Genomic DNA, 24,621 nt, shown 5'->3' on the forward strand with positions numbered 1-24,621 from the left:
GAAGCAGCTCGGCTGGTGCCAGAAAGGACGCTGTGCTTGGCCTGGGTATTCTCCTAGGAACTGGCCGTGAGCCACAGCCTTCCCCAGCTCCATGGTTCCAGTTTGTTCTTCCTCTTCTGTGCTCAATCATGGATGTAGACAAGCCTCATTGCAGGGAAACCCCTGCAGAAATGCATGTACGTGTGCGAGTCCCAGCAGTGGCGAAGGCCTCCTGCCAGTCTCGTGCCCCTTGGAAACCCTTGCCGAGACCTCGGTACTGTTTACATGGCCAAGGGGACAGGGGTTGGCCCAGCTGGCCAGAGACGGGCAATCTCACCTTCAGACAGTCAACATTTTAGCTTCCTCGTTTGAAACAAAAGACAGGTGTTCAATTTAAAAAGGAGTTTGCTAACGTTTTCTTTAGCAGTTGAAACTCCTAAGCACAATCTTACGTAGAGGGCCACTGGGGGAAATCAGGGCCCAGGGAGGCGGCTCCGGTTGCACTGGGGGCATCCTACAGCCCACGGCTTCCCCTGAGATTGAGACGCCTCCCGTGAAGCCCAGGGCCTTTTGGGAACACAGTTTGAGAACCCCTGGACCAGATGCCCTCGAGAAGCTTTTCCAGATCTTCCATTAATGTTCTACCCTTGCGTTGGCTTCAAAACAACACAGCCCTGTGGATAAAATGCTTATGAAGATGCTTTTTACACAAATGGAGGAACTTAAGTCCTGGCAGGTGAAATGGCAGAGCCAAGGATTGTTCTGATCCCTGTGGTCCCTGCAGGGCCACAAAACTGACAAAACCTTGGTCTAACGGGTGAAGACTCAGCTCTGCTCATCCATATACTGGTGGGTGTAGGTTAATAAAGCGGTTGTTTGAGAACATCCATCACTACCCTCAGGTAAGGACAGTCACCTGTTTCCAGAAGACAGTGGTTTCTCAAAACTGGAAGAGGAAATGGGACGTCTTTACAACCACAGTGGTCACCTAAAGGGTCTGAAGTGCTAAGATGGGGATCACAGGCCCAGGGGTCCGACTCCCTGCTGGGTTGCTACCCCCACCACCAATTAATCAGACCCCCTAGAAGGTGGGCCATTTGGTATTTTCTTTGCTGGGAAAAGGGAGAGGGACCCTTGGTTGGGCTCCAGCTTCTGAGAACTGTTTCCTGACCAGGAGGCAGGGGTCAGCGAGGGCAGGAGGCAGGAGAAAGACTAGAGGTGAGAACGCCAGCCACTCTGAGTTTAGGGTCACAGGTGGGAGATGCCCAGTGGTCCCCTCAGAGCCTGGGTGGATGGAGAATCCTACCAGCCACCACGTGGTGAGTGCCAATGGTGTGGCAGGCATCACACATCTCTGTGGGAACCCTCACCATGCCCCAGGTGGTAGCTGTAGAAAGGAGACTCGGGTACAGAGAAGGAAGGTATCTCCCCTAAGGCCACACAACTGGGAAATGGCAGAGCTGGGATTTGGACCCAGGCCTCTTTGATAGTGGAAACTGTGTAATGCATGGCTCAGAGACTGGGATTTGAAGGACCACGCCCTTCCTCTTCCTCTCCAACACCCTCAGCCAACTGGACTTTTCTTCACTGGGGCCCACCCTAGGGGACTCATAAATCAGGATGCCGAGCCTCAGGGAGGAGGGAGCCCAGCGGGTGCTGGAGAGAGGCGTGAGCCCTGCTACCCTTGGTGTGCCTCCAGATTTCTTCCCTCCCCACATCCAGATGGGCCCTTGTGCTGTCAGCCTTCAATGCCCCCTGTGACCTGACCTCGCCTGTTTCATGTTGTGCAGGGATGATTTTTCCAGCTGGCCTGTCACCCCAGGGACAGTGGGGTGGTCTGACACCCAACCAACCTCTGACCTCTGCCCATCCCTGTCTCCACCCCTCTTGGCTCTCGGCCCAAAGCTGGCAGGTCATAGGACGGGGTGGCTTCTGACTCCTCAACCTGGCGGACACCTCTAGCTGGGTTCCCCGAGGTGCTGTAAGAACCCTCTGCTGCCCCAGTGATGATGCTCCCAGGATTTCAAATCTTGGTGGCATGCTGGGTCCCCAAAAAGCTCAGCAGCACCAGACTGGAAGAGGCAGCTCACCTGGCCAGGTAGTGCCCCAGCGTCCTACCTCTGACCTCAATCCTCTGGAGGCTCTTAGCCCCGCAGCTGCCGCCACCGCTGTCCTCACTTTCTGATTCCCTCCCACCCTCTTCTTCCTCCTCCTCCCCCTCCTCTTCTTCTTCCTCGGGGCTGCTGTCCCAGCAGAAGGTCAGTGTCTGAAGAGAAACTGGGGGCTCCGTGGGAACCAGAATCGGCCCTGGTGATGGTAAGCCCCAGCTGACCCAGGAGGGCTCTTCCAGGGAACTCGAGTCCTCGGAGAATTCGGGTGGTGGGAGAGGCGTCTGGAGCTCCTTCCCACCCGGTCCTCGGCCTGGCCTCTTCTTGGCCAAATAGCCAGATGATCCAGCCTCGTCCCAGGGGGAGGAGCCCGCAGTGCTGGCCCAGCTTCTGTCTGAAGAATCGCAAGCAGAGGAGCCTTCCACCTGGACCAGAGGAGTCCAAGGCCCTCCTGCCCCAGCATGCCCCAGGCTCTGGTGTTCCTGCCCCAGGAAGGGGGGTGGTTCAGTGTAGGGCTGGAAGCTGACACCATCGTCGGTGTCCTCCTCATCCGTGTTCTCCTCGTCGGTCTTCTCCTCCTCAGCACTGTCCTTCTCTGATCCTGCCTGGACGGTGGCTGGGGCCCTGACTCTAGGGGTCAGCCTGACCCTTCTGGTCAGTTCCTTTTGGGGACAGAGAATCAAGACATGCAGGCACTCTGGGCCACTGGGTTCAAAGGTTGCCCCGGGGTGTCTGTGTCCAGAGAGGTCCTGATTTGGGGAAGGAGGAGAAGAACAGAAAAGTCATCCTTTCTGGAAAAGTGACTGTTCTCATTTGGGTTCCCCTGGAAAGAGACTCTGAGACAAGGATTCAAATGTAAGTCGTTTCTTTGGGAAGTGATCCCAGGAAGTGTCAGCAAGGCATAGCAGCCAATAGCGGGGTGTTATCAGGCAAGTTACCCCGAGGGCAGCTGGAACTTAGCCCTGCCGGGGACACAGGCCTCAGAGCACCGTCGGGTGAGGCATGGAGGGGTGGTGGCGGTGAGAATTCTCTGACACATGCAGCTGGTGACGTGCACAGGCAGAGTGGACACCAGAGGCCAGAGAAAGCCTCCAGGTTTCAGGTGCCAGCTGCAGGAGGTCGAGCTGGTAACTCACCACATAATGGGAAGGCAGAGGGATAGGGCAAGGTGCAGACCCATCTAACACAGAGGTTGTGCCTCAGTTAGTGGGAATTCCCTGCAGGTCCCATATCCAGGAACGCTGAAACACTCCCGTGTAGCAGGGACTCTCAGAATCCATCTTCAAAGCCCCCACCGGACCCGAGTGCCCACCGAGCCTCATCTACCACAGCCTCACTTTCCAGGCCTTCAGCTGAACAAGTCTGACCTCTCCAGGCTTCCCCTGTCCCAGCTGGCCCCAGGTTCTAAGCAAGCAAGCTAGCAGACCGGTGGGGAAATTCCAGCGTCTGCCTGGGCAAGACTGACCCTCGGTTAGGTTGTGAATGAAGTACTGGGACCCTTTTAAGATGTCCCCTTTAGATGCCACCCTCCCGCCTCCCCTCTGGGTATCTCTCCTGAGGCATATTTGCTATTTTAATTTGGTGCCAAAGGAATGAATTTCTAATGGTGAAAATTTAGATAGGAAGATAGATGTTTCGCAGTCTGGGCCATCTTGATATTCTAGCTGAACTATCTCTAAGTCTAGCTCCACTTCCTTGCTCTTCGACAGCCCTCGCTCTCTGTCGCACACCCCCAGATTTGCCATACCAGGGCCTGTGGCATCTTTGCCTGATGAAACCAGGGGTTCCCCCTGAAGCTCTTCCAGATCACAGGCCCTGTGGCAACGACCAACAGCAGTGGCAGCAGAAAGGGTAGCAGCACCAGGAGTGCCCAGTTGGATCCTAGGAAGAAAAACATAGTAACAACTAGAGAAGCAGGGGCTCCTATCTATCAACGGCATCTGTGCTGTGGGCTTCACGTACATTATCCTATTTAATCCTCATCAGAATAAACCCATCCTACAGAGTGTGGAAAGCAAGGTTCAGAGAGGTTATGTAAGCTGCCCAAAGATAGTGAGTGGGGTGGAGCTGGGATTTTAATCGAGGTGAGTCTGTCTCTAGACTTGTGCTCTTAACCAGCAAATTATGAAGATCCTAATGCCCAGGGGAAATGTCCCCACTTCTGTACCACTTTGCACACACCTGGGGCCTCCAGGACGAAGCAGGTGGGCTCAGAGAACTCGCTTTCTTTAGGGTAGCCAAAGGTGTATATAGTTTTGGCGCTGAGGCAGTAATGTCCGCTGGTGTCTGGTTGGAGAGAAATCTGGACTGGCTGGCCATGGGGAGTGGGAGGAAGTCTGGTCTGTTTGGAGAGAGAAGCAGAGGCGGGTGGACCTGCTGGGGGGCACCGGCTCCATGCAGCCAGGACAGGGTGGGGTTGGCAGGACACAGCTGTGACTCCTACACCTTTTCTTGCATTCAGGCTTAAGCATTCAGGGAGCACGTCCCAACACTCTCTGGTTTCTCTTCCACGGAGTTTCGAGGTAGAGATGGTCTGGGTTCAAAAGCAGCCCTGCCACTCAGGGTCACTCCCATGCACACCCCACCAGGGCCCACAGGCCCTCAGTTTCAGGGACAGATGCCTCAGGATTCCTACCCTCAGGGCGTTTCATCAATTAGGGCAGGGGCGGTGGTCACTCAGCCATTACAGACACAGAAAACTCTAGCGCTGCCTGTCTAACACAGTAGCCAGTGGCCACATGTGGCTCTTGAGCACTTGAAGTGTGGCTGGTACCAACGGAGATGTGCTCTAAGTGTAAAATACACACTGGCTTTCATGAAAAAAGAACATAAAGCATCTCAGTAATTTTTATATTAACTATATGGTGAGAAGATAACATTCTATTGGATGAAATAAAATCTACTATGAAAATAAATTCACTTGTTTCTTTTTACTTAATTTAATGTGGAACACTTAAATGACACAATGTGGCTTGCAATATGTTTCTACTGGACAGTGCTGGTTGAGAATATCTGTGAGGTTCTTGAAGGTGAGGATCACATCCGATGAGGATCTATCAATATATCTCTGGGATCCAGAGTGTGCAAGAGGTTAGGAGTGTGAGCGTTGGTTCAGTAAAAGACAGAATGGACAAAAACGGGGGTCCGTAGACTACAGCCCCAACTTTTTTTTTAAATAGAGTTTTCCTGGAACACAGCTATGCCTGTTCATGTACCTATTTACTTATGGCTCCTTTTGTGTTACAGATGGAGTTGAATAGATGTGACAGACGATAAGGCCTGCAAAGCCAAAAATATTTACTATCTGGCCAATTACAGCAAAAGTTTGCCGACCCCTGCCATAAATAAATATATACAGACATATGCACATGCATACACAGAAACAAGTCTGAAATTGGATATACACCACGTAGTTATTTGCGATCATCTCTATGTACTTTTGGTTTTCTTCCTAGAATTTATCTGTATTTTCTAGTTTTTTTTCTAATGAATCTGGTGGCTTAACAAGTAGGCTAAGTAGGTTCTTGGAGCCTGTCATACTTCAGTCAGATTAAAAAAAAAAAGGTTTCATAATTTTAAAAAAATTAGGTAGAAAACTGCTGTTTATTACCTGTAATGTGCAGGGGAAGGATGTCCTGAACTTGGCCTCTTAGGGGGAGGGGGGCAGAGGTGGGCCACAGGCCAATCACACTGTGCAGAGTCAAGGGGTGACTGCCAGGAGTAAGGGGTATGCAGGGATGGCTTCCTGGAGGAGGCTTTCAGGGCTTGGAGGGTGAAAAGCACCGGGGTTTGGTGCGAGAATGAGGAAGGGGACCCAGCCTGGGGGCATGAGAGGGGTTTCTCACCTTATTCCCGGTCCCCTGTTTCCAGAAATTCACCTCATATTTCAGATCTGGTTGGTGCATGCAGTGGGGCAGCTGGTACGTGGCATTCACACTCAGGATCTCGTCTGCCCGGGTGAATACCAGGACAGGTGGGGCTGGCTCCACTAGCAGAAACAGAACAGGACCCATCAGGACCTTCTGGGGCCGCAGGGCATCCATCCCCCTGCTTCCAGGCAGGCCTGCTCCCCACCCAGCCCAGACACAGTTAACCTTCCTTTACTCGTGTCATCCCTTCCAGTTGGGTGCCCTTCACATGTCACTGGTCTGTCAGCATCCTGCTCATTTGTATTAGTTCTTGCTGCTGCCATAACATATTACCATGAACTTAGTGGCTTAAATCAACACGGATTTATTCTCTCTCAGTTCTGTAGGTCAGAGTCTGGGTGTGCTTGATGGGGTCCTCAACTCTGGGTGGAAATCAAGATGTCAGCTGGCCTGGGCTCTTAGCTGGAATTTGAGGGGAGAATTCACTTCCATGCTCATTCAGGCTGTCAGCAGAATTCAGTTCCTTGGGGTTGTGAGGCGGAGGTGTATTTCTATGCTGTTGTTAGCTGGGACCCTCTCTCAGCTCCTGAAGGCATCTGCATTTTTTTTTTTTTTTTTTTTTTAATTTTTGGCCGCGCTGCACAGCGTGTGGGATCTTAGTTCCCTGACCAGGGATTGAACCCAAACCCCCTGCAGTTGAAGCACAGAGTCTTTATTGGACTGCCAGGGAAGTCCTGGCACCTGCATTTCTAATCACGTTGCCCCTTCATCTTCAAAGCAGAAACACCATGTTGAATCCTTCTCATGCTTCAACTCTCTCTGATTTTCCCTTCTTCTACACCTCTTCTGCCTCCAGCTGGAGAAAGTTCTCTGCTTTTAAGGGTTCATGGGATTAGATTGAGCCCATTTGGATAATCCAAGATAATCTCACTACTTTAACACACATAAACTTAATTAAAATTCCTTTTGCCATGTAATAGTAACATCTAACATATTCAGAAGTTCAGGGATTCGAGCATGAATATCTTTGGGGGAGTCATTCTGTCTATCATGGTCCTCCCTCTGACTCCTTGAAAATCATGTCCCTCTCCAGTGCAACATACATTCTCCCCATCCCAGGGTACCCCAGGGTCTCATCCCATTACAGCATCAACTCAAGTTCTAAAATCTCATCATCTAAAGTATCTAAATCAGGTTCAGGTGAGACTTTGGGTGCAATCCATTCAGTACAACTCCTGGGACACAATTCCTGTCCATTTGTGGACCAGTGAAAATAAAGTACAAGTTATCTGCTCCCAATATAAGGTGGTGGGATAGCCGCTGGATAACAGTTATAGACATTTTGGTTCAAACAGGGAGAAATAGGAGGTAAAAAGGAGTCACTGGGCTGAAGCAGTTTTGAAATCCAGCTACACAAACTGTACTAGGTTTTAAGGCTTGGGAACTACTTCTCCTTGGCTTTCAGCACTGCTCTCTGGGCTCTTGGTTCCACCCTCTGAATCATCCTTCCTTTTCATGAAAGGTAGCAGTTATTTGCAGCTAAGTAGTTTTACCAGTCTGCTTCCTTCCAGTAGAAATTGGGGGACCAGTAGCCTTCTTTCTTTTCCTGTCCTCTCTGCCCCTTTTCGTTCAAGCTGGCAGTGTTTCTGATGATATAAAATTCTCAAGAATTTTATGGGTCTCCTGTGGATGTCATGGGGACCTACTCCATTAGACAGAAGTCAGTTCCACAAATCTTTTTGAGATAAGCCCTTCTCTATTTTTGGCTTTAGCTGAGCTGGCTGAGGGATAACACTTCAGCTTTCTAGAGGCCCTTTGATTTGACTGAGGGGAACTGAACTGTGTGTCATACCCTTAAATCTCTTCAAAGAGCCTTTTTCTTGACTAAACACTTTGATCTTTCTGAGGTTTTAGTAAATGATTGCACAACCACACACTTTGCTGTTTCTCTATGTCACACTCTTGGAAGCAATTTCTTAATTTTAGTATCTTTTGCCATCTGAATAGGTTAAGAATTTCCCAAATCTTCAAGTCCTGGTTCCTTTTTGTTTATGCTCTTTCCTCAATTTCTCTCTCTCCTCCTTGCATTTTGCTATGATTACCAAGAATAAACCAGGCCATGCCTTCAACACAACATTTATCAAATCTCCTTGATAAATGTCCAGATTCATCATTTACAAGTTCTGCTTTCCACATACCGACAGGACACAATTTTGCTAATCTTTTTGCCAGTATATAAGAGGCATCCCCCTTCCTGAAATTTTCAGTAACATATTACTCACTTCCTTCTGTGAGGCAGTGCTTTTAGTATCCATACTTCTACTAACAGTCTGTTCGGGATGATTTAAGAATTCTTTTTTTTTTTGCAGTACGCGGGCCTCTCACTGTTGTGGCCTCTCCCGTTGCGGAGCACAGGCTCCGGATGCGCAGGCTCAGCGGCCATGGCTTACGGGCCCAGCCGCTCCGTGGCATGTGGGATCTTCCCGGACCGGGGCATGAACCTGTGTCCCCTGCATCAGCAGGTGGACTCTCAACCACTGCGCCACCAGGGAAGCCCCGATTTAAGAATTCTTGAAGGAGATTTAGATTTGCTCTATGATGCTCCTCGCTTGCTTCTGAGGTCTCACTGGCAGAGTCTTTAATGTCCATTTCTACTGACAGTCTGTTCAAGGTCACCTAGGTTTGACTGATGGTTTGAAGATGGTGGGGGCAGTGACTTGGAATAAAGTGACAAGAGAAAATTAATACACCATTGTTCAAGGTCCAGCTGAAATGCCACTTTTTCCATGCAGCCCTCCCTGAGTACCAGCCAGCAGGAGCTCTGGCCACACTGGTCATCCCTGTCCTGTGTTTGTGCTCAGGGAAAATGTGTGGCTTCCACAAGGTGCCACTACTGGGCTTCCCTGGTGGCGCAGTGGTTGAGAGTCCGCCTGCCGATGCAGGGGACACAGGTTTGTGCCCCGGTCCAGGAAGATCCCGCATGCCATGGAGTGGCTGGGCCCGTGAGCGATGGCCGCTGAGCCTGCGCGTCCGGAGCCTGTGCTCCGCAACGGGAGAGGCCACAACAGTGAGAGGCCCGCGTACAGCAAAAAAAAAAAAAAAAAAAAAAAAAGGAGTCACAAGGTGCCACTACCTATGTGTTCAGGAAATATCCACTGGACACTGATATGTATTAAGCCCTGGGCAGGGAGCTGAGGGGAGTGGGGAGATGAGGCCCCCATAAATCTTGACCTCAAGGAGTTGGAGGAAATTAGGGGGAAATGAAATACATAAACTACCAAAAGTCAAGAGAGAAAGTGACCAGGGTCACCACAGCTGAGGGCAAGGAAGGAAGAGTCACTCAGGCTTGAGGTGTGCTGCAGGAGAATCAAGAAGCACTTCAGGGAGGAGGAGGCAAAAAAAAAAAAAAGTAACCTCCTTTCTGCATCTTTCCCTCTATTGTTCTAATTCTTATTCCTATTCAGCCAGCCTCTGCAGTGGTGCATCCTTCATTCTTCATCAGCCTTTCTGCCTGCCTTCCCATCTTTCTTTTCCTTTCTATCCATCTATCCATCCTTCCCAACTATGCTTCTCTTCCTTCCCATCCACGCATCCTTCTCAACCATCCTTCCTTCTTCCTAAGCATCGTCTTCCTTTCTTTCCAATTGACATTTCTTCCTTCCTATCCATCCTGTCTTCCTGTTCATTTATACTTTCTTCCTTCCTTGTATCTAGCCAATCAGCCTACTTTTCTACTCCTCCATCCTTCCTATCCATCCGTTCTTTTCTTTCCATACATCTTTCCTTCCTGTTTTTCCTTTCTCCTTTGCCTCTCCTTCCCTTTTACCCTTCCTTCCCTTCCCAGGCAGCCAGCCTTCCTTCTGTACCCACTGATCCATCTGTCTGCCTTTCGTTCCTATCCTCCACTTCTCCATCCATACTGGCTCCTTCATGGTAAGCATTTACCCATCCATCTAGCCTCCTCCTTCCCACTCATCCGTCACTTCTTCCCCATCCTCTCCACACTTCTTTTCTTCTTACCCATCCATCCTTTTCCTCCTTTCGTCCATCCAACCAGCCAGCTTCCTCCCATCCAAATCATCTCTTCTTCCTTCTCTGCCATTTTTTCCTGCCATCCTTCATTAAATCCCTTCCTCATCACCCTTCAAGCCCTATTTTGTCCTCAAACATTTTGAGAAGCCTGGGTGATAAGTTACAGATCTCAGCTCCATGAGGCTATTGTCTGAGTATTTATCCTCCCCTCTTTACTCTTGACCTGATCGAGCACCTTGTCCAAGATCAGAAAAAGCCATTTCACATCCCATGTCCATCACTTACTAGCTGGCAAGTTCCTTAACTTCTGTGAGTCTTGCTTTATTTATTTTTTTAAAATGGGGTGATGAAAATGAACCCCACAGGTGTGTTATAAGGATTAGAAATAAAATACATTGGGGAAAAAAAGCACTTTCCTCACTCAGTGTTAACACTAGTGATTTATGAAGGCTGTAAGCATGGGGAATGTTCTCCTCTCTATTTTTTATCTCCTTTCCCCCCCAAATTTCTACCGTGTACAGAAATTACTATTGCAACCAGAATTTTTAAAAATTGTTTCTTAAAGAGAGAGATTGAACATTAAAAAAGTAGGAAAAAATATATAAAGTGCCTGTGTAGTTCATGACCAAGGTTGTGCTCAAAAGAAGATCATGAACCTCATTAGTAGGAGGTACAAACTGAACTGCTGGGGCTGGTGAACTCCCCTAACTCCCTGCCACGAAGTCAGGCTACTTGGACATGGGCCAAGGCCCATGGCAGGTGGCCCCAGAGAGCTGCCCACTGCTTTGGGGAAGTGGGAGGCAGATGGCCAGGATAGCAGTGCCTCTGAGCCAAGCTCCTGAGCAGACAGCCTCCCACAGGTCCTTCACTTACCTTCAAAAAAGTAATCCATGGACTTGGACTCCACCCAGCGCGACCTGGCGCTGGGAGAAACCGCTCGCACACGCCCCTTGAACTTATTGCTCAGGTCTTGTTTCTCCAGGCACATCAGAGAACACTCTAGCTCTTTGGTTCCTGCACACTTTTTTACTCTCCGCCACCGTCTGGGGGGTGCAGAGCTGAGGGAGGAGACAGGAGAGTGTGGGTCATGGATTCAGCCTCTTGGGGGTGAGGAAACTCAGAGAACACATGATCACTCGTCCCTCCATCCCACCTGATCATCCATCCATCCATCTGTCCAGCCAGCCAGCCATCGGCTGAGACAGAATGAGAACAGTCCAGTTAAGAGCTCGGGCTCTGGAATGACAGACAAGGGTGGGAAACCTGGCTCTGCCCCTCACTAGCTCTGGGACCTTAACGCAGGTCACTGTCCCTAACCCCCAGTCTCCTCATCTGTCATGGCTCCCCCAAAGGGTCGTCGTGCTAGTAATCATTTTCCACGCGTTTATTCGTTCAGGCATTTATGGACCCCCTGCTGTGTACCAGGCCCGGTGCCAGGTGCTTTCTGGATGTCAGAGGGGAACACACAGGTCCATGACTACAATCTCCTGAGAACACTGAGGTCCAAAGGAGGGACCTGCTTGCTGGGCATTATTCTTGGGGAATCGGCAATTCGTGACAGATAGGTCCTGCCCTCGGGAACTTACACTCTGGAGGGAGGGGATGAGAGACCATCACCACATCAAAAATATAAATCCAGGGGCCTCCCTGGTGGCGCAGTGGTTGAGAGTCCGCCTGCCGATGCAGGGGATACGGGTTCGTGCCCCGGTCTGGGAGGATCCCATATGCCGCGGAGCGGCTGGGCCCGTGAGCCATGGCCGCTGGGCCTGCGCATCCGGAGCCTGCGCATCCGGAGCCTGTGCTCCGCAGCGGGGGAGGCCACAGCAGTGAGAGGCCCGCATACCACAAAAAAAAAAAAAAAAAATATATATATATATATATATATAAATCCAGGAGCTGGTAAATGCAGTGACCATAGGGTAGTGCGGGGGTGACTGCTCTCTGAAGGCGGCTCAGGAAAGGCCAGGAAGACAGTGCTGAAGCTGAGGCCGGGATGCTGCGAAGGGAGCCAAGAGAAGGCCTGGGGGAAGGAAACGCAAAAGCAAAAACCTTGCGATGGGAAGGGACTTGATCTGTCCAGCAAAAAACAAGGCCAGGGGCTTCCCTGGTGGTGCAGTGGTTGAGAGTCTGCTTGCCGATGCAGGAAACACGGGTTCGTGCCCCAGTCCAGGAAGATCCCACATGTCGTGGAGCGGCTAGGTCCATGAGCCATGGCCGCTGGGCCTGCGCATCCGGAGCCTGTGCTCCGCAACGGGAGAGGCCACAACAGTGAGAGGCCCGCGTACCACAAAAAAAAAAAAAACCAAGGCCAGGGTGGCCAAAGCCCAGTGAACAAGGCCAGGAGAGGGTGGACAGACTGGATGTGAGGGTGGAGGGGGGTGGGCAGAGCAGGCAGGGTCTTGCCATCTTGGCAAGGGGTTCGGATTTTATTCCAAGTGTCCGAGGAAGCTATCAGAAGGTTCTGAAGAGAGGAACTGAGGTCATCTAATTTATGTTTTTAAAATATCACTCTGATAAACTAGCTAGGAGGCTGCAGCAGTGGTCCAAGAGAGAATGGTGGGCACGATGGCAAGAAAAGGTTGGAGGTAGGATGCATTTTGGAGGTAAAGCTGATGAGACTTGCTCATGGATTGGATGTGGAATGTGAGGGAAAGGAGAATTGAGGACTCTTCCTGGGTTTGGAGACTGAGCAACAGGTGATCAGAAAAGGCTGAGATACAGGTAGGCAAAGAGAACAGATTTGGGGGAAGAATTCCTCTGTTTTGTTTTTTGGTGAAGTTATACTAGGTAAACATCAATGAAAAAAGGAACTGGCATAGGCATATTAATATGAGATGAAATAGAAACTTCAAAGTCCAAAGTGTTAGTAAAGGTGAAAAGAACCACTACACAGTAGTGAATGATTCCACTTACCAGGAAGATATAAAAATTCTAACTTATATGTGCCTATTAAATAGCTTCAAACTATATTCAGCAAAAATAGATAAAACTACAGGAAGAAAAAGAAAATCCACAATTACAATGGGAAATTTTTAATATATCCCACTCAGTAATCAACAATTGAATAAAGAAAAATTATTAGTACATATGTTAATAAAATGAACAACATAATTATCAAAGTTCGTCTAATGAACATATACAGAACAAACAAGAAACTGGTTGAGCCACATACGAACCCTAAACAAAATATTATCAAAAATATTAACAAAAATAAAGCAACTCTCAAATTTCAAAGAATAGGTATCTCTCAAACTATTTCCTCTGACTGCAAATAATCCAGTTAAAAATCATTAGCAAAAAGAGAACTAAAGGAAGTTTGAATATTTTAAATTGTTTTAAAATGACTCATGGATCAAATATTTGCAAATGATGCAAGCAGCAAGGGATTAATTTCCAAAATATACAAACAGCTTATACAACTCAATCAAAAAGACAAACGACACAATCAAAAATGGGCAGAAGACCAGAACAGACATTTCTCCAAAGAAGACATACAGATGGTCAACAGGCACATGAAAAGATGCTCAACATCTCTAATTATGGAGAGATGCGAATCAAAACTACAACAAGGTATCATCTCACACCAGTCAGAATAGCCATCATCAAAAAGTCTACAAATAATAAATGCTGGAGAGGGTGTGGAGGAAAGGGGACCCTCCTACACTGTTGGTAGGAATGTAAATTGGTGCAGCCACTATGGAGAACAGTATGAAGGTTCCTTAAAAAACTAAAAATAGAGTTCCATATGATCCAGTAATCCCACTCCTGGGCATATATCTGAAAAAGACCAAAACTCTAATTTGAAAAGGTACCTGCACCCCAGTGTTCATAGCAGCACTACTGACAATAGCCAAGACATGGAAGCAACCTAAATGTCCATCAACAGATGAATGGATAAAGAAGATGTGGTATGTATGTATGTATGTGTGTGTATACATATATACGGGAATACTACTCAGCCATAAAAAGGAATGAAATAATGCCACCTGCAGCAACATGGATGGACCTAGAGATTATCACACTAAGTGAATTAAGTCAGACAAAGACAAATATCATATGACATCATTTATATGTGGAATCTTAAAAAAATGATACAAATTTATTTACAAAACAGAAATAGACTCACAGGCACAGAAAATAAATTTATGGTTACCAAAGGGGAAAGGGGACTGGGGAGGGATAAATTAGGAGTCTGGGATTAATATATACACACTACCATATATAAAATAGATAAACAGTAAGGTCCTACTGTATAGCATAGAGAACTATATTCAATATCTTGTAATAACCTATAATGGAAAAGAATCTGAAAAAGAATATATATATATATATATATATATATATATATATATGTATAACTGAACCACTGTGCTGTACACTTGAAACTAACCATTGTAAATCAATTATACTTCAAACAAAAAGACAGGAGACTCAAAAATCACACATTGAAAATAAAATAAAATGACTCATGGATCAAAGAAAGAATTATGATGGAAGTTAGTAAATCTCTAAAATTGAATGATCAAAAATATAACACAAATAAAAATTTATGAGATGTAGTTAAGCATATAGCTTTAAATATTTATAACAGAAAATAAGGAAGGATAGAAATTAATAAGTTAAGTGATCAACTGAATGAGTCAGAAAATGCACGCTAAAAACATATCTATGAACAGATTGAAACTGTAAACTACTACTTCAAAATGGATTATAAGAGAAATTTTAAAATGATATAAGACATGGAAGAACAACACAAAACAGAATCAGAGAAACTTAGAAAGGAGATAACAGAACACAGGTTCGTGCCCCGGTCCGGGAAGATCCCACATGCCACAGAGCGGCTAGGCCCGTGAGCCATGGCCGCTGAGCCTGCGTGTCCGGAGCCTGTGCTCCGCAATGGGAGAGGCCACAACAGTGAGAGGCCCGCGTACCGCGAAAAAAATAATAATAATAAAATAAAATAAAAATAAAAGAGAACTGAAATGTAAACGCTAACGTTTGAAAACTTCTAGAAGAAAGCACAGAAGAGGATCTTCGTGACCTTGAGTCAAGCAAACATTTCTTAGGACACCGGGAGAAAAGAAACCTGATGTGTTAGTCTGCCAGGGCTGCAGTGACAAAATGCCAGGCTTGGGGACTTAAACCATAGACATTTCTCTCTCACAGTTCTGGAGGCTGGAAGTCCAAGATCAAGGTGTCTGCAGGTTTGCTCTCTCCTGAGGCCTCTCTCAGGAGATGGTCACCTTCTCTCTGTGTCCTCACCTGGCCTTTTCTCTGTGTGTGAGCAGCCCTGCTGTCCCTCTTCTCATAAAGGCACTAGTTCTATTGGATTAGGGCCTCACCCTTAGGACCACATTTAATCTTAGTTACCTCTTTAAAGGCCCCATCTCCAAATACAGTCACATGGGTGTTAGGGCTTTAACATATGAGTGACTAAGTGGGGGGAACACAATTCAGTCCATAACAGGGAATTATGAATTAAGCTGCTATGAAAGTTCATGTACAAGTCTTTGTATGGACATATGTTTTCATGTCTCATGGATAAAGATCTAGGAGTAGAATCTGGGAAACTCGGTAACTGAATGTGTAACTTTACAAGAAACTGTCAAGCTGTTTTCCAAAGTGATTGTACCATTGTAGTTCTCATCAACAATATATAGGCAGTGTCCACAGGGGATTAGTTCTAGGCCCCGCCGGCGATACAGAAACCTGTGGATGTTAAGGTCCCTTATATAAAATGGTCTCGTATGTGCATATAATGTATGCACATCCTCCCATGTACTTTAAATCATCTCTAGATTACTTATGATACTTAATACAATGTAAATGCTATGTAAATAGTTGTAAATACAATGCAAATGCTATGTAAATAGCTGCTAGTGTATGGCAAATTCAAGTTTAGCTTTTGGCACTTTACAGATTTTTTTTTTCTTCTGGATTTTTTTTTTTTTTAATTTTTTGCAGTACGCGGGCCTCTCACTGTTGTGGCCTCTCCCGCTGCAGAGCACAGGCTCCGGACGCGCAGGCCCAGCGGCCATGGCCCACAGGCCCAGCCACTCCGCGGCATGTGGGATCTTCCTGGACCAGGGCACGAACCCGTGTCCCCTGCATCGGCAGGCGGACTCTCAACCACTGCGCCACCAGGCAAGCCCTCTTTCTGGATTTTTTAAAAATATATTTTTGATCCATGGTTGGTTGAATCTGTGGCTGCAAAACCCCAGAATATGGAGGGCAATCTCCATGAGAGTTACTCCACATGTTTGTCTATGCTTAGTATCATCAGACCTTTTAACTTTAACCATTCTAGTGAGTGTGAAGTAGTATTTCCTTGTAGCTTTAATTTGCACTTCCCTAATGACTAATGATGTTGAACACCTTTTCATGTGCTTATTGGCCGTTTATATATTTTCTTTTGTGAAGTGACTATTCAAATATTTGGGGGGTGATTTGTCTTCTTATTTTTGAGATGTAGGAGTTCTTTATTTTGGATATAAGTTCTTTGTCAGTGTATATACTATGAATATATTTTTCTCAGTGGCTGGCTTTTTCATTTTCTTTGGGCTTTTTTTTTTTCCTTTGAAAGAACAAAATTTTAAATTTGGTGAAATCCAGCTTAACAGTATTATTGACTAAATCGTGTACACACATCCCCACCCAATTCATATGTTGAAGCCCTAACACCCATGTGACTATATTTGGAGATGGGGCCTTTAAAGAGGTAATTAAGATTAAATGTGGTCCTAAGGGTGAGGTCCTTATCCAATAGGACTAGTGCCTTTATGAGAAGAGGAAAGGACACCAGGGCTGTTCTCCCACAGAGAAAAGGCCAGGTCAGGACACAGAAGGTGACCATCTCCTGAGAGAGGCCTCAGGAGAGAGCAAACCTACTGACACCTTGATCTTGGACTTCCAGCCTTCAGAACTGTGAGAGAAAAACTTTTCTTGTTTAAGCCCCCAGTCTGTGATATTTTGTTATGGGAGCCCTAGTAATTGAACACAGATTTTGGTACCATAAGCGAGGTGCTAATGTAACCAATATCTAAAATTGTGTTAGTAGCTTTGCAGCTGGGTAACAGAGGCTGAAAGAGTTTTGAGGTTCATGTGAGAAAAAGCCTAAATTGCCTTGAAAAGACTGTTGGTCAGAATATAGATGTTAAAGGTGATTCTGGGGTGATCCCAGTTGGAAAGGAGGAATGTCTTCTTGGAAACTGGAAGAAAATTGATCCTTGTTATACAGTGGCAAAGAACTTGACTGAATTACGTCCTAGTGTTTTATGGAAAATCAGAAGTGGAAAGTGATGAACTTGGATACTTTAGCTGAGGAGATTTCTAAGCAAAGTGTTGAAGATGTGACCTGGTTTCTCCTTACTGCTTATAGTAAAATGAGAGAGGAGAGAGAGAGATAGAAGGAATTGTTAAGCAAAAAGGAACCAGAAATTGAAGATTTGGAAAATTCTCAGCCTATGCATATTGCAAAAAATGAGAAAGCGTGTTCTGGAGAGAACACCAAGGTTGTGGCTGGAAAATCATTTGATAAGGAGATCATGGGTGCGACTCATGGATTTAATCAGCCACCTCAGTAGAAGCCAGGAATAGAGATGGGATTATTACATGTATCACCCTAATTCTGTTCACTGAAAAGATCTCAAGGCAATAGTTCAGTAGTGATCAGACAGCTACACAGACTGTGTTCTTTAAAACCATTTCTTACCAAATGGACACACGACCGATTTCAGGTTTTAGGTCAGGAATTGTGCAAATGAGTCTGGAACATCTTTTCGCAACAGATAGCAATAAAGATATCATGACTTACTAGGGTCAAATTCAAAGGACTCAGGAGCCAACCTGAAGAGACATTCACAGACTAAAGATGAGACAATTCAAGCTTCAATGAGTAGAATAAATTGCAATGAATTGAAACCATCACATATGTTTAACTACTTGAGTTCGTAATGATAATTAAAAAAACAAGTCAATCACCTTTGGGACATGATAGGGAACGAGTTCGTTATCTTGAAAACTAGTAAATTAAAGGAAAACAGTTCAAGCATTTATTCTGTTGTGCCTACATGAATAGTACCACTGAATATCAAACACTACATGAGAGGAAGCATCTCTTTATAAAATTAATTCCAGCTAATAAATGAAAAGATACCATTAGAATATCATGGTTTTGGAATCCTCACAGGTGTTTCAAAAGCGTAAAAGGAAAGGAAAATATCATAAAGGTCCAGAGGTTAGGCTTTCAATTCTTTCATCAATTTATCCCACCTCCTCTAGGCCCAGCTGTGTGGCTTTGAGCAAAATACACTCTCAGTGCTTCAGTTACTCCACTGTAGAGCAGAGTCACTGAGCCCTTCCTCGCAGGGCGGTGTGAGGTTAAATACGTTTCAGGTATGGACACAGTGCAGACACAGAGCAAACATACAGGCCATGTCAGGTATTGGTATTTTCTGCCTCCTGATACAGTTCTATACCATTCTTTCTTTTGAAAGCTCTCTCACAGTCTGTCCTTTCCCAAGCCAGGCCCCCATCACTCACATCTGGATGCTACAGATGGAGGGACTGTAATAGAACAGCAAAAGCACAAGCTTTGGGGTCAGACAGACTTGGGTTTTTCTTCTGGTTCCATCACTGGCTCCCTTGGGCAGGTCACAGCCCCTGAGTTGTTCCCTCACCTCTAGAACAGGGGAAATGCAGGGCCTGCCTGGTGATACTGGGAGGAAGAAGGGAAATGCTCATGCAAGGCTCCTAGCACTCAGCCTGGCACAGGATGGGTCCTGAGTACGTGGCAGTTCCTTCTCCTTCCTGCTTCCTCCTTCTCGCCAATTCTAGATTAATCCTCCTGGGTATCTGCTTTCATTAGCTTACTCTCTTACTAAAGAACTTCAGATGATTTCCATCTATGTGCAAAGATGGCAAATCAGCTTTCATGTGCAAATTCCTCTGCATCAGCAGTGGCTGCCTGGCCTGCCAAGTTGAGGACTCCAAGGCTCCCTGAAGGCTCCGTGGGGAAAAGGGTAATCATCTAGCGATGCCTAACACAGCTCTGCAAGAGATACACCTGCCTCCCTTATCTGCTGGAATGCCAAGCACCTCATCCAGGCCCTCAAGAATTCCCTCACGGGGCCCTCACTGCTCCATCCAAGACTTTTCTCAAAGGCCTGCCCCCACCCCCGGCAGGTCTTTCACCTGGGCGCTGTTCTCCATTAAGCTACGTCCCCACCTCCAGAGCTTTATCAAACGCCCTCTCCCAATACCTGCTGTAGGACGTCACCCGTGGACACAGAGAACCAAGCCCCTCCAGCCCCTGCCCACCTCCTCGGTCTCCCCCTATCACCCCACCAGCCCGGAGGCGCCCCTCCACCTTTGATAGGCCACCAAATAGGTCATGTTCTGGGGATTGCCAGGTCCTGGGAGCCACGTCAGGTTCACACTGAAATTCCGGGAGAGCAGCGTCACGTTCTGGGGAGGGGCCAGATGGGGCCTCCCTGTGGGGGACAAAGAGGTCATGAAGTCTGGAGCCATTCCGAGCAGTGCGGGAGGGCTGTCCGGTGCTCACCGAGTTTAAGAACCGGGAGTTATCTGGGGTGGCGGAAGCACAGGGGATGTGATATAGGCTGGGAACCTGGGCTGTGGGATTCCAGTCACAGCCATGCCACCGACTGGCTGTACTGAAGCCCCTTTCCCTCCTTAGACCTCAGCGGCCCATCTGTGACATGACGGGAAGCCCACCCTGGCACCTGAGGGTTCCGGCAAAACAGTGCAGCACGGGACCATCTAATAGATTCCTGGACTCCAGGAGGGAACGGCCCTGAGGGTCTCAAGGAGCAGATGCTCTGTCTTGTGCTCAGCCATGTCCCCAGAGCCTGCCTGCAATGGTCCCTGGCACATAGTAGGTGCACAATAAAAATCTGTTGAGTGAATGAATGAATACTGAGATGACTTGGATTATTCCTAAGGTCTCCTAACTGGTCTCCCTGCTTCCAACCTTGTGCCCACAATCCATTCTCCATAGTGCAGCAAGGGTTAAAATGAAAGTCACATCATGTCACTCTTTTGCTTTAAACCTCCAGTGGCTTCTGTTTCATTCAAGGTAAAATCCAAAGTCTTTACAATCACCCACAAGACCCTACCCTATCCAACCCATGACTCCCCTTGCTGGCCCCTCTCCAGCCACGCTGGCCCTTTCCTGTTCCTAGAGCAGGCCGGGCACACTCCCACCTCTAGGCCTTTTCACGAGCTGTTCCCTCCGCTAAACTGTCCTCCCCCTGGCTGTCCATCCGGCTCACTCCTCTGCTTCCTTCTCATCTTCGTTCAGACGTCATTGTCCCAGTGATTCTTTCCCTGACCACCTCTCACTGGCCCCTACTTCCCTCCTTGGCACCTCCTCCCTGCTAACCCTCATCTTCTGAAATATGCATCTGATTACACAGCTGCCCAGTTTCCGCCCTTCCCTTGTCCTCAGAATAAAGTCTATGCTCCTTATCAGGATACGTGAAGCCCTGCCCAGCTTGGCCTGGCTGGGCCATCTCGTTGACCTCTTCCTGACAGCTCACCTACATACGTCACTAGGCTGCTCACCTACATACGTCACCAGGCAGCAGCCAATCTTCCTTCTCGCCCTTCTCAAACCTCCTCATTCTTCTGTGTGTCTTTGAACCCAGGTGTCTTTGACAGCGTGGTATTCACCATCTAATCTTTTAAAGACTTGACTCAAACATCACTTCCTGACATCTTTCAGAAGTGGTGGTGATGCTGCGGATGATAATAATAGCAGCTAATGTGTATTGTGCCCTAACTATGTGCCAGGCACTATGCAAAGCACGTTACCTGCATTTTCTCCTTCAATCCACCCCACATCCCTACGAGGTAGGTACTAATTATGACCATCACATTACAGATGAGGAAACTGAGGCCCCCTCAGCTAATAAGTTGTAGAAACAGAATTCAAATCCAGGCCTAGCCAACCCCAAAGTCTGAGTTGTTTTTGTTTTTGTTTTAACATCTTTATTGGAGTATAATTGCTTTACAATGGTGTGTTAGTTTCTGCTTTATAACAAATTAAATCAGCTATACATATACCTATATCCCCATATCTCCTCCCTCTTGTGTCTCCCTCCCACCCCCTAGGTGGTCACAAAGCACTGAGCTGATCTCCCTGTGCCATGCGGCTGCTTCCCACTAGTTATCTATTTTACATTTGGTAGTGTATATATGTCCATGCCACTCTCTCACTTCGTCCCAGATTACCCTTCCCCCTCCCGTGTCCTCATGTCCGTTCTCTACGTCTTCAAAGTCTGAGTTCTTGATCACACTTCCTCCCTTAGGTTCTCATGGGGCCTGTTCAGCCTTATTCTTCCAACATCTATGGGTCATTATTGGTCAAAGACATCTATTGATCACTGCGTGCCAGAGGTTTCAGAGAGGACTACAGCTCCACTCCTGCCCTTTAGGAGCTCATGGTGCCATGGAGAATGCAGTGCCTTGAAGTGTCACATGGGCCATGATGGAAATCCATACAGGTTATAGAACGGCATCAGGGAGGGAGGGACCTTTCTGCTGATGGCTCTCAGCTCGGCTCCACACCCCTGGCCTTTTAGACCACCCCATCCTGTGTCCTCTAGCTGGAACTGCATCACCAGGATGCTGATGCTGACAGTGCTCCAGCTTCTGGACTTCCTAGCAGGTGGCTGGTATGAGGCCAAAATCAGTCTACAATCGTCTTATTTGAGGACAGGCCTCAATTCTGAGCTTGGCCACAGTGGAGAAATAGCAGCTAGAGTAGTTACCTCCTAATGAGCCTTCGAAGGGTACCAGGCATCGGTGTGAAACTTTATACACAAAACCTCATTCAATCTTCAGGACAAACCACCCTGGGGGGTAGGTGTCATTCCCTTCCATGGAAGGCACTAGGCTCAGATACAGATGGTGAATAATTTGCCTGAGGCTACACAGCCAGTATGTGTGCGAGCCAGGATTAGAACCTGGACCCCGCTGCGCTTCACCCTAAACCTTCACACCACAGTTTGTGTTGTGTACACTAAATAATCCTCAGGTGTAAGGATAGCTAGGTCTAGACAGCAAAACTATTGAGTTTGATGGTGAAAAAGGGGTACAGAGGACACCCTCCTCTCCTCCCTGCATAGGCACACTGTCCCTCATCAGCTGCAGTAACACTGCTGCGAAGGCTCCAGGGGCTGGGGCACCCCTGAGCTGACCTGGGTGGGTGAACCGCCCTGTGCCAACTGCCCATCCCACGGCTAAAGCTGGTCATGCTCACTTCAGCTTGTCTTCTCTGTTCTGTGTGTCTCACCAATGCCTTCCTTCTTGGGTAATTCCCCTTAATTGCTCTGAGCCTCAGTTTCCCCCTCTGAAACGGGAGGAAATAATACCTATCTTCTAGGACAGTTGGGTTGTGATGCTAAACTAGAATAATGTGGTGCCCAAGAAGTTGCTCAAACAAATGCTGGCTTTTAACCTTAGTATTAGATGATGTCCAAGGGCCCTTCTAGCTCTTAAATTATTAGTCTAAGACTAGGGACATATCTTGGGGGCATTTGGTGTCCTTCTCCCTGGATTGGTGGTTGGTTCCTATCCCAGGGTATTTTGTACCCTGTCACCTTATTTACCAGTGAGAGCTCAGAAAAAAAAAGGTGGCTTGTTAGAATGACAGCACAGCACGGGGCTAAGCTGGCACTCCTTCCCCTCAGGCCTGGGTGGAACTCCTGACACCCCGAGTCGGGAGGAAGGGGAGGGCACCCCTGGCGACGGCAGGGCACTTCTGCTTGATTTCCCCCACTAGTCAGGGTCTGTGATATTAATGCAGCGGATAGGGCTTTTAGGAAACCTTGAAAAGCACTTTATAAACAAATGCAGCTGACTTTTGAACGGCCACTATCTTTTTTCCTGCTCGTCTGAAGCTGAACTGGCGTTAGGAAACAGTTCCTTCCCGGAAAGGAATTTCAAAGACCCGGGTCTGTTTAGTCCTCGGAAAAAGAAAACTGGTGGTGGGTGGGCTCTGCTAATTGCACGTGTTGCAGCGCACAGACTGATGCCCAAGGCACTCCCTCCCCGGAGCTCTGGGTCGGAAGGTGGGTGCGGACCGGATGGAGCACCCCGCGGCCCCACGCCCACCCCGCGGCCCCGTGCCCTTACCTGGAGCGGACTGCAGCAAACACAGGAGCAACGGGGCCCACCGCGGGTTCCCGGTCATGCCGGTCCTCCTGTGGCCCAGGGTGGGACCAGGTCCCTCCTCCAGGCCCACCCAAGGCAGGTGACGCGACTGGCAGCCAATGGGAGGCCGGGCCGTGGGCCCGCCCCTCCGGGGCCAGGACTGGGAAACTCCCGGGGCTTGCCTTGGGGCCGCCCCGCTCAAACCCTCCGGTAGCTCCTAGAGCCTCTACTTCGTTTTGTTCTGCCCGATCCCGGGGGTGGGAGGTGAGGGGGAATCAGTAAATCCGTGTATAGAGGGAGGGGAGAAGCGGAAAACTGTTTATTATTAATAATCACAGTTGGAATTCCAATACGAGACTTTTAACAGGACAGGCGAGTTCAGGGCCAGTTTAAGGACGAAGTCTCAGGCACCATTGGCTGTATCCGAGAGCGTTCTAGGTGCCAGGTTCTAAGCCAAGCACTTTCGCATATTATCTACTTTAACCCCCGCGAGAATCTGGTGGGTCTGTCGTGTTATTCTCTACATCCTTCACGCGGGGAGTGACAGCCTCCAGAGCTTCATGGGCTTGCTCCTGGGAAAGCTGGTCCCTCTGGTGCCAAAGCCTGTGGTGTGTTTGTTACCAGTCACCTGAACAGTAATCGCTTTCAAATAGTGGAACCAGCCCCCCCCCCACAGAATAGGCTACAGCCATTAAAAACGATGTTGCCAAGGCATATGTAGTGACTCAGGGATATTTATGATACACTCAGCAGCAGAAAAGCAAGTACCGAAATATGGGCCCATTAAAGAAATGTGTGCCTATACGTATGGATAGTTTTGGAAGGATATACATCAATATGTCAGTGGTTGTTATCTCTCAGTGAGGTTTTCTTCTTTTAAAAGGTTTTCTTCTTTTCGTTCATGTTTAATTTCTAAATTTAAGTAAGTAATCCTAAACTAAATTAGTCATGTTAGTTTCTAATTAACGTCTTGCTTTTCCAATAAGAAAAGTCACTTTATTCTAAAAATAATCATAGCTCTTCTTTATTAAATATGTTATTTTCTGTTCTTCCACAACTCTCAAAGGAGGTATTGCTTCCTCTTTTCAGATGAGGAAACTGCCATTCTGAGACCCCAGAGAGCTCATGCAGGTGCTGGATTCTGGATTCAGACCCAGGCCCGTCTGACTCCATGGCCACACTGCCTCTGGGTAACTGCTCTGCTCATTCTCTGGGTCTCAGTGATGGGCCTGGTGACCGTTGTTCAGTTGTGACCCAGCCCACGAAGTAGGACCAATTATGTTGCAGAGAGCATCCTGGGGCTCATCTCTGGTTGGATGCTGGCACTCAGTTTGGATCCCAGCAGTTTTGGGGAGAGAGACAATGCCTTTTCACAGGACTTGGTTGCCCGGTGTTTGGCCCTGGGTACAGACACTCAGAAATTTCAGGATACTTCTGGGATTTGCCTCAGGCTTTCA

The 24,621-nt window shown here is 47.7% G+C and overlaps 1 protein-coding gene across 4 annotated transcripts; it reads right to left on the reverse strand.

The window, feature by feature from the left end:
* On the reverse strand, window positions 1–23,238 carry IFNLR1 (interferon lambda receptor 1). 4 transcript variants are annotated; one of them, XM_060080881.1, is made up of 7 exons: window positions 23,147–23,238; window positions 19,356–19,479; window positions 10,862–11,046; window positions 5,933–6,075; window positions 4,269–4,428; window positions 3,835–3,968; window positions 1–2,836 (listed from the first exon to the last, which is right to left on the reverse strand). In XM_060080881.1, the coding sequence occupies exons 1-7, from the start codon at window positions 23,202–23,204 to the stop codon at window positions 2,066–2,068; spliced, it is 1,575 nt and encodes a 524-aa protein (XP_059936864.1). In that variant the 5' UTR covers window positions 23,205–23,238; the 3' UTR covers window positions 1–2,065. The 4 variants fall into 4 exon arrangements, with proteins under 4 accessions (XP_059936864.1, XP_059936854.1, XP_059936885.1 ...); XM_060080871.1 differs by having other exon boundaries at window positions 1–2,749; window positions 23,147–23,213; XM_060080891.1 differs by lacking the exon at window positions 1–2,836 and adding an exon at window positions 3,166–3,267 and having other exon boundaries at window positions 23,147–23,213.
* Between the last annotated feature and the right edge of the window lie 1,383 nt (window positions 23,239–24,621).

Source organism: Mesoplodon densirostris, chromosome 2, assembly GCF_025265405.1.
Source record: "Mesoplodon densirostris isolate mMesDen1 chromosome 2, mMesDen1 primary haplotype, whole genome shotgun sequence".
NCBI classification, from domain to species: Eukaryota; Metazoa; Chordata; class Mammalia; order Artiodactyla; family Ziphiidae; genus Mesoplodon; species Mesoplodon densirostris.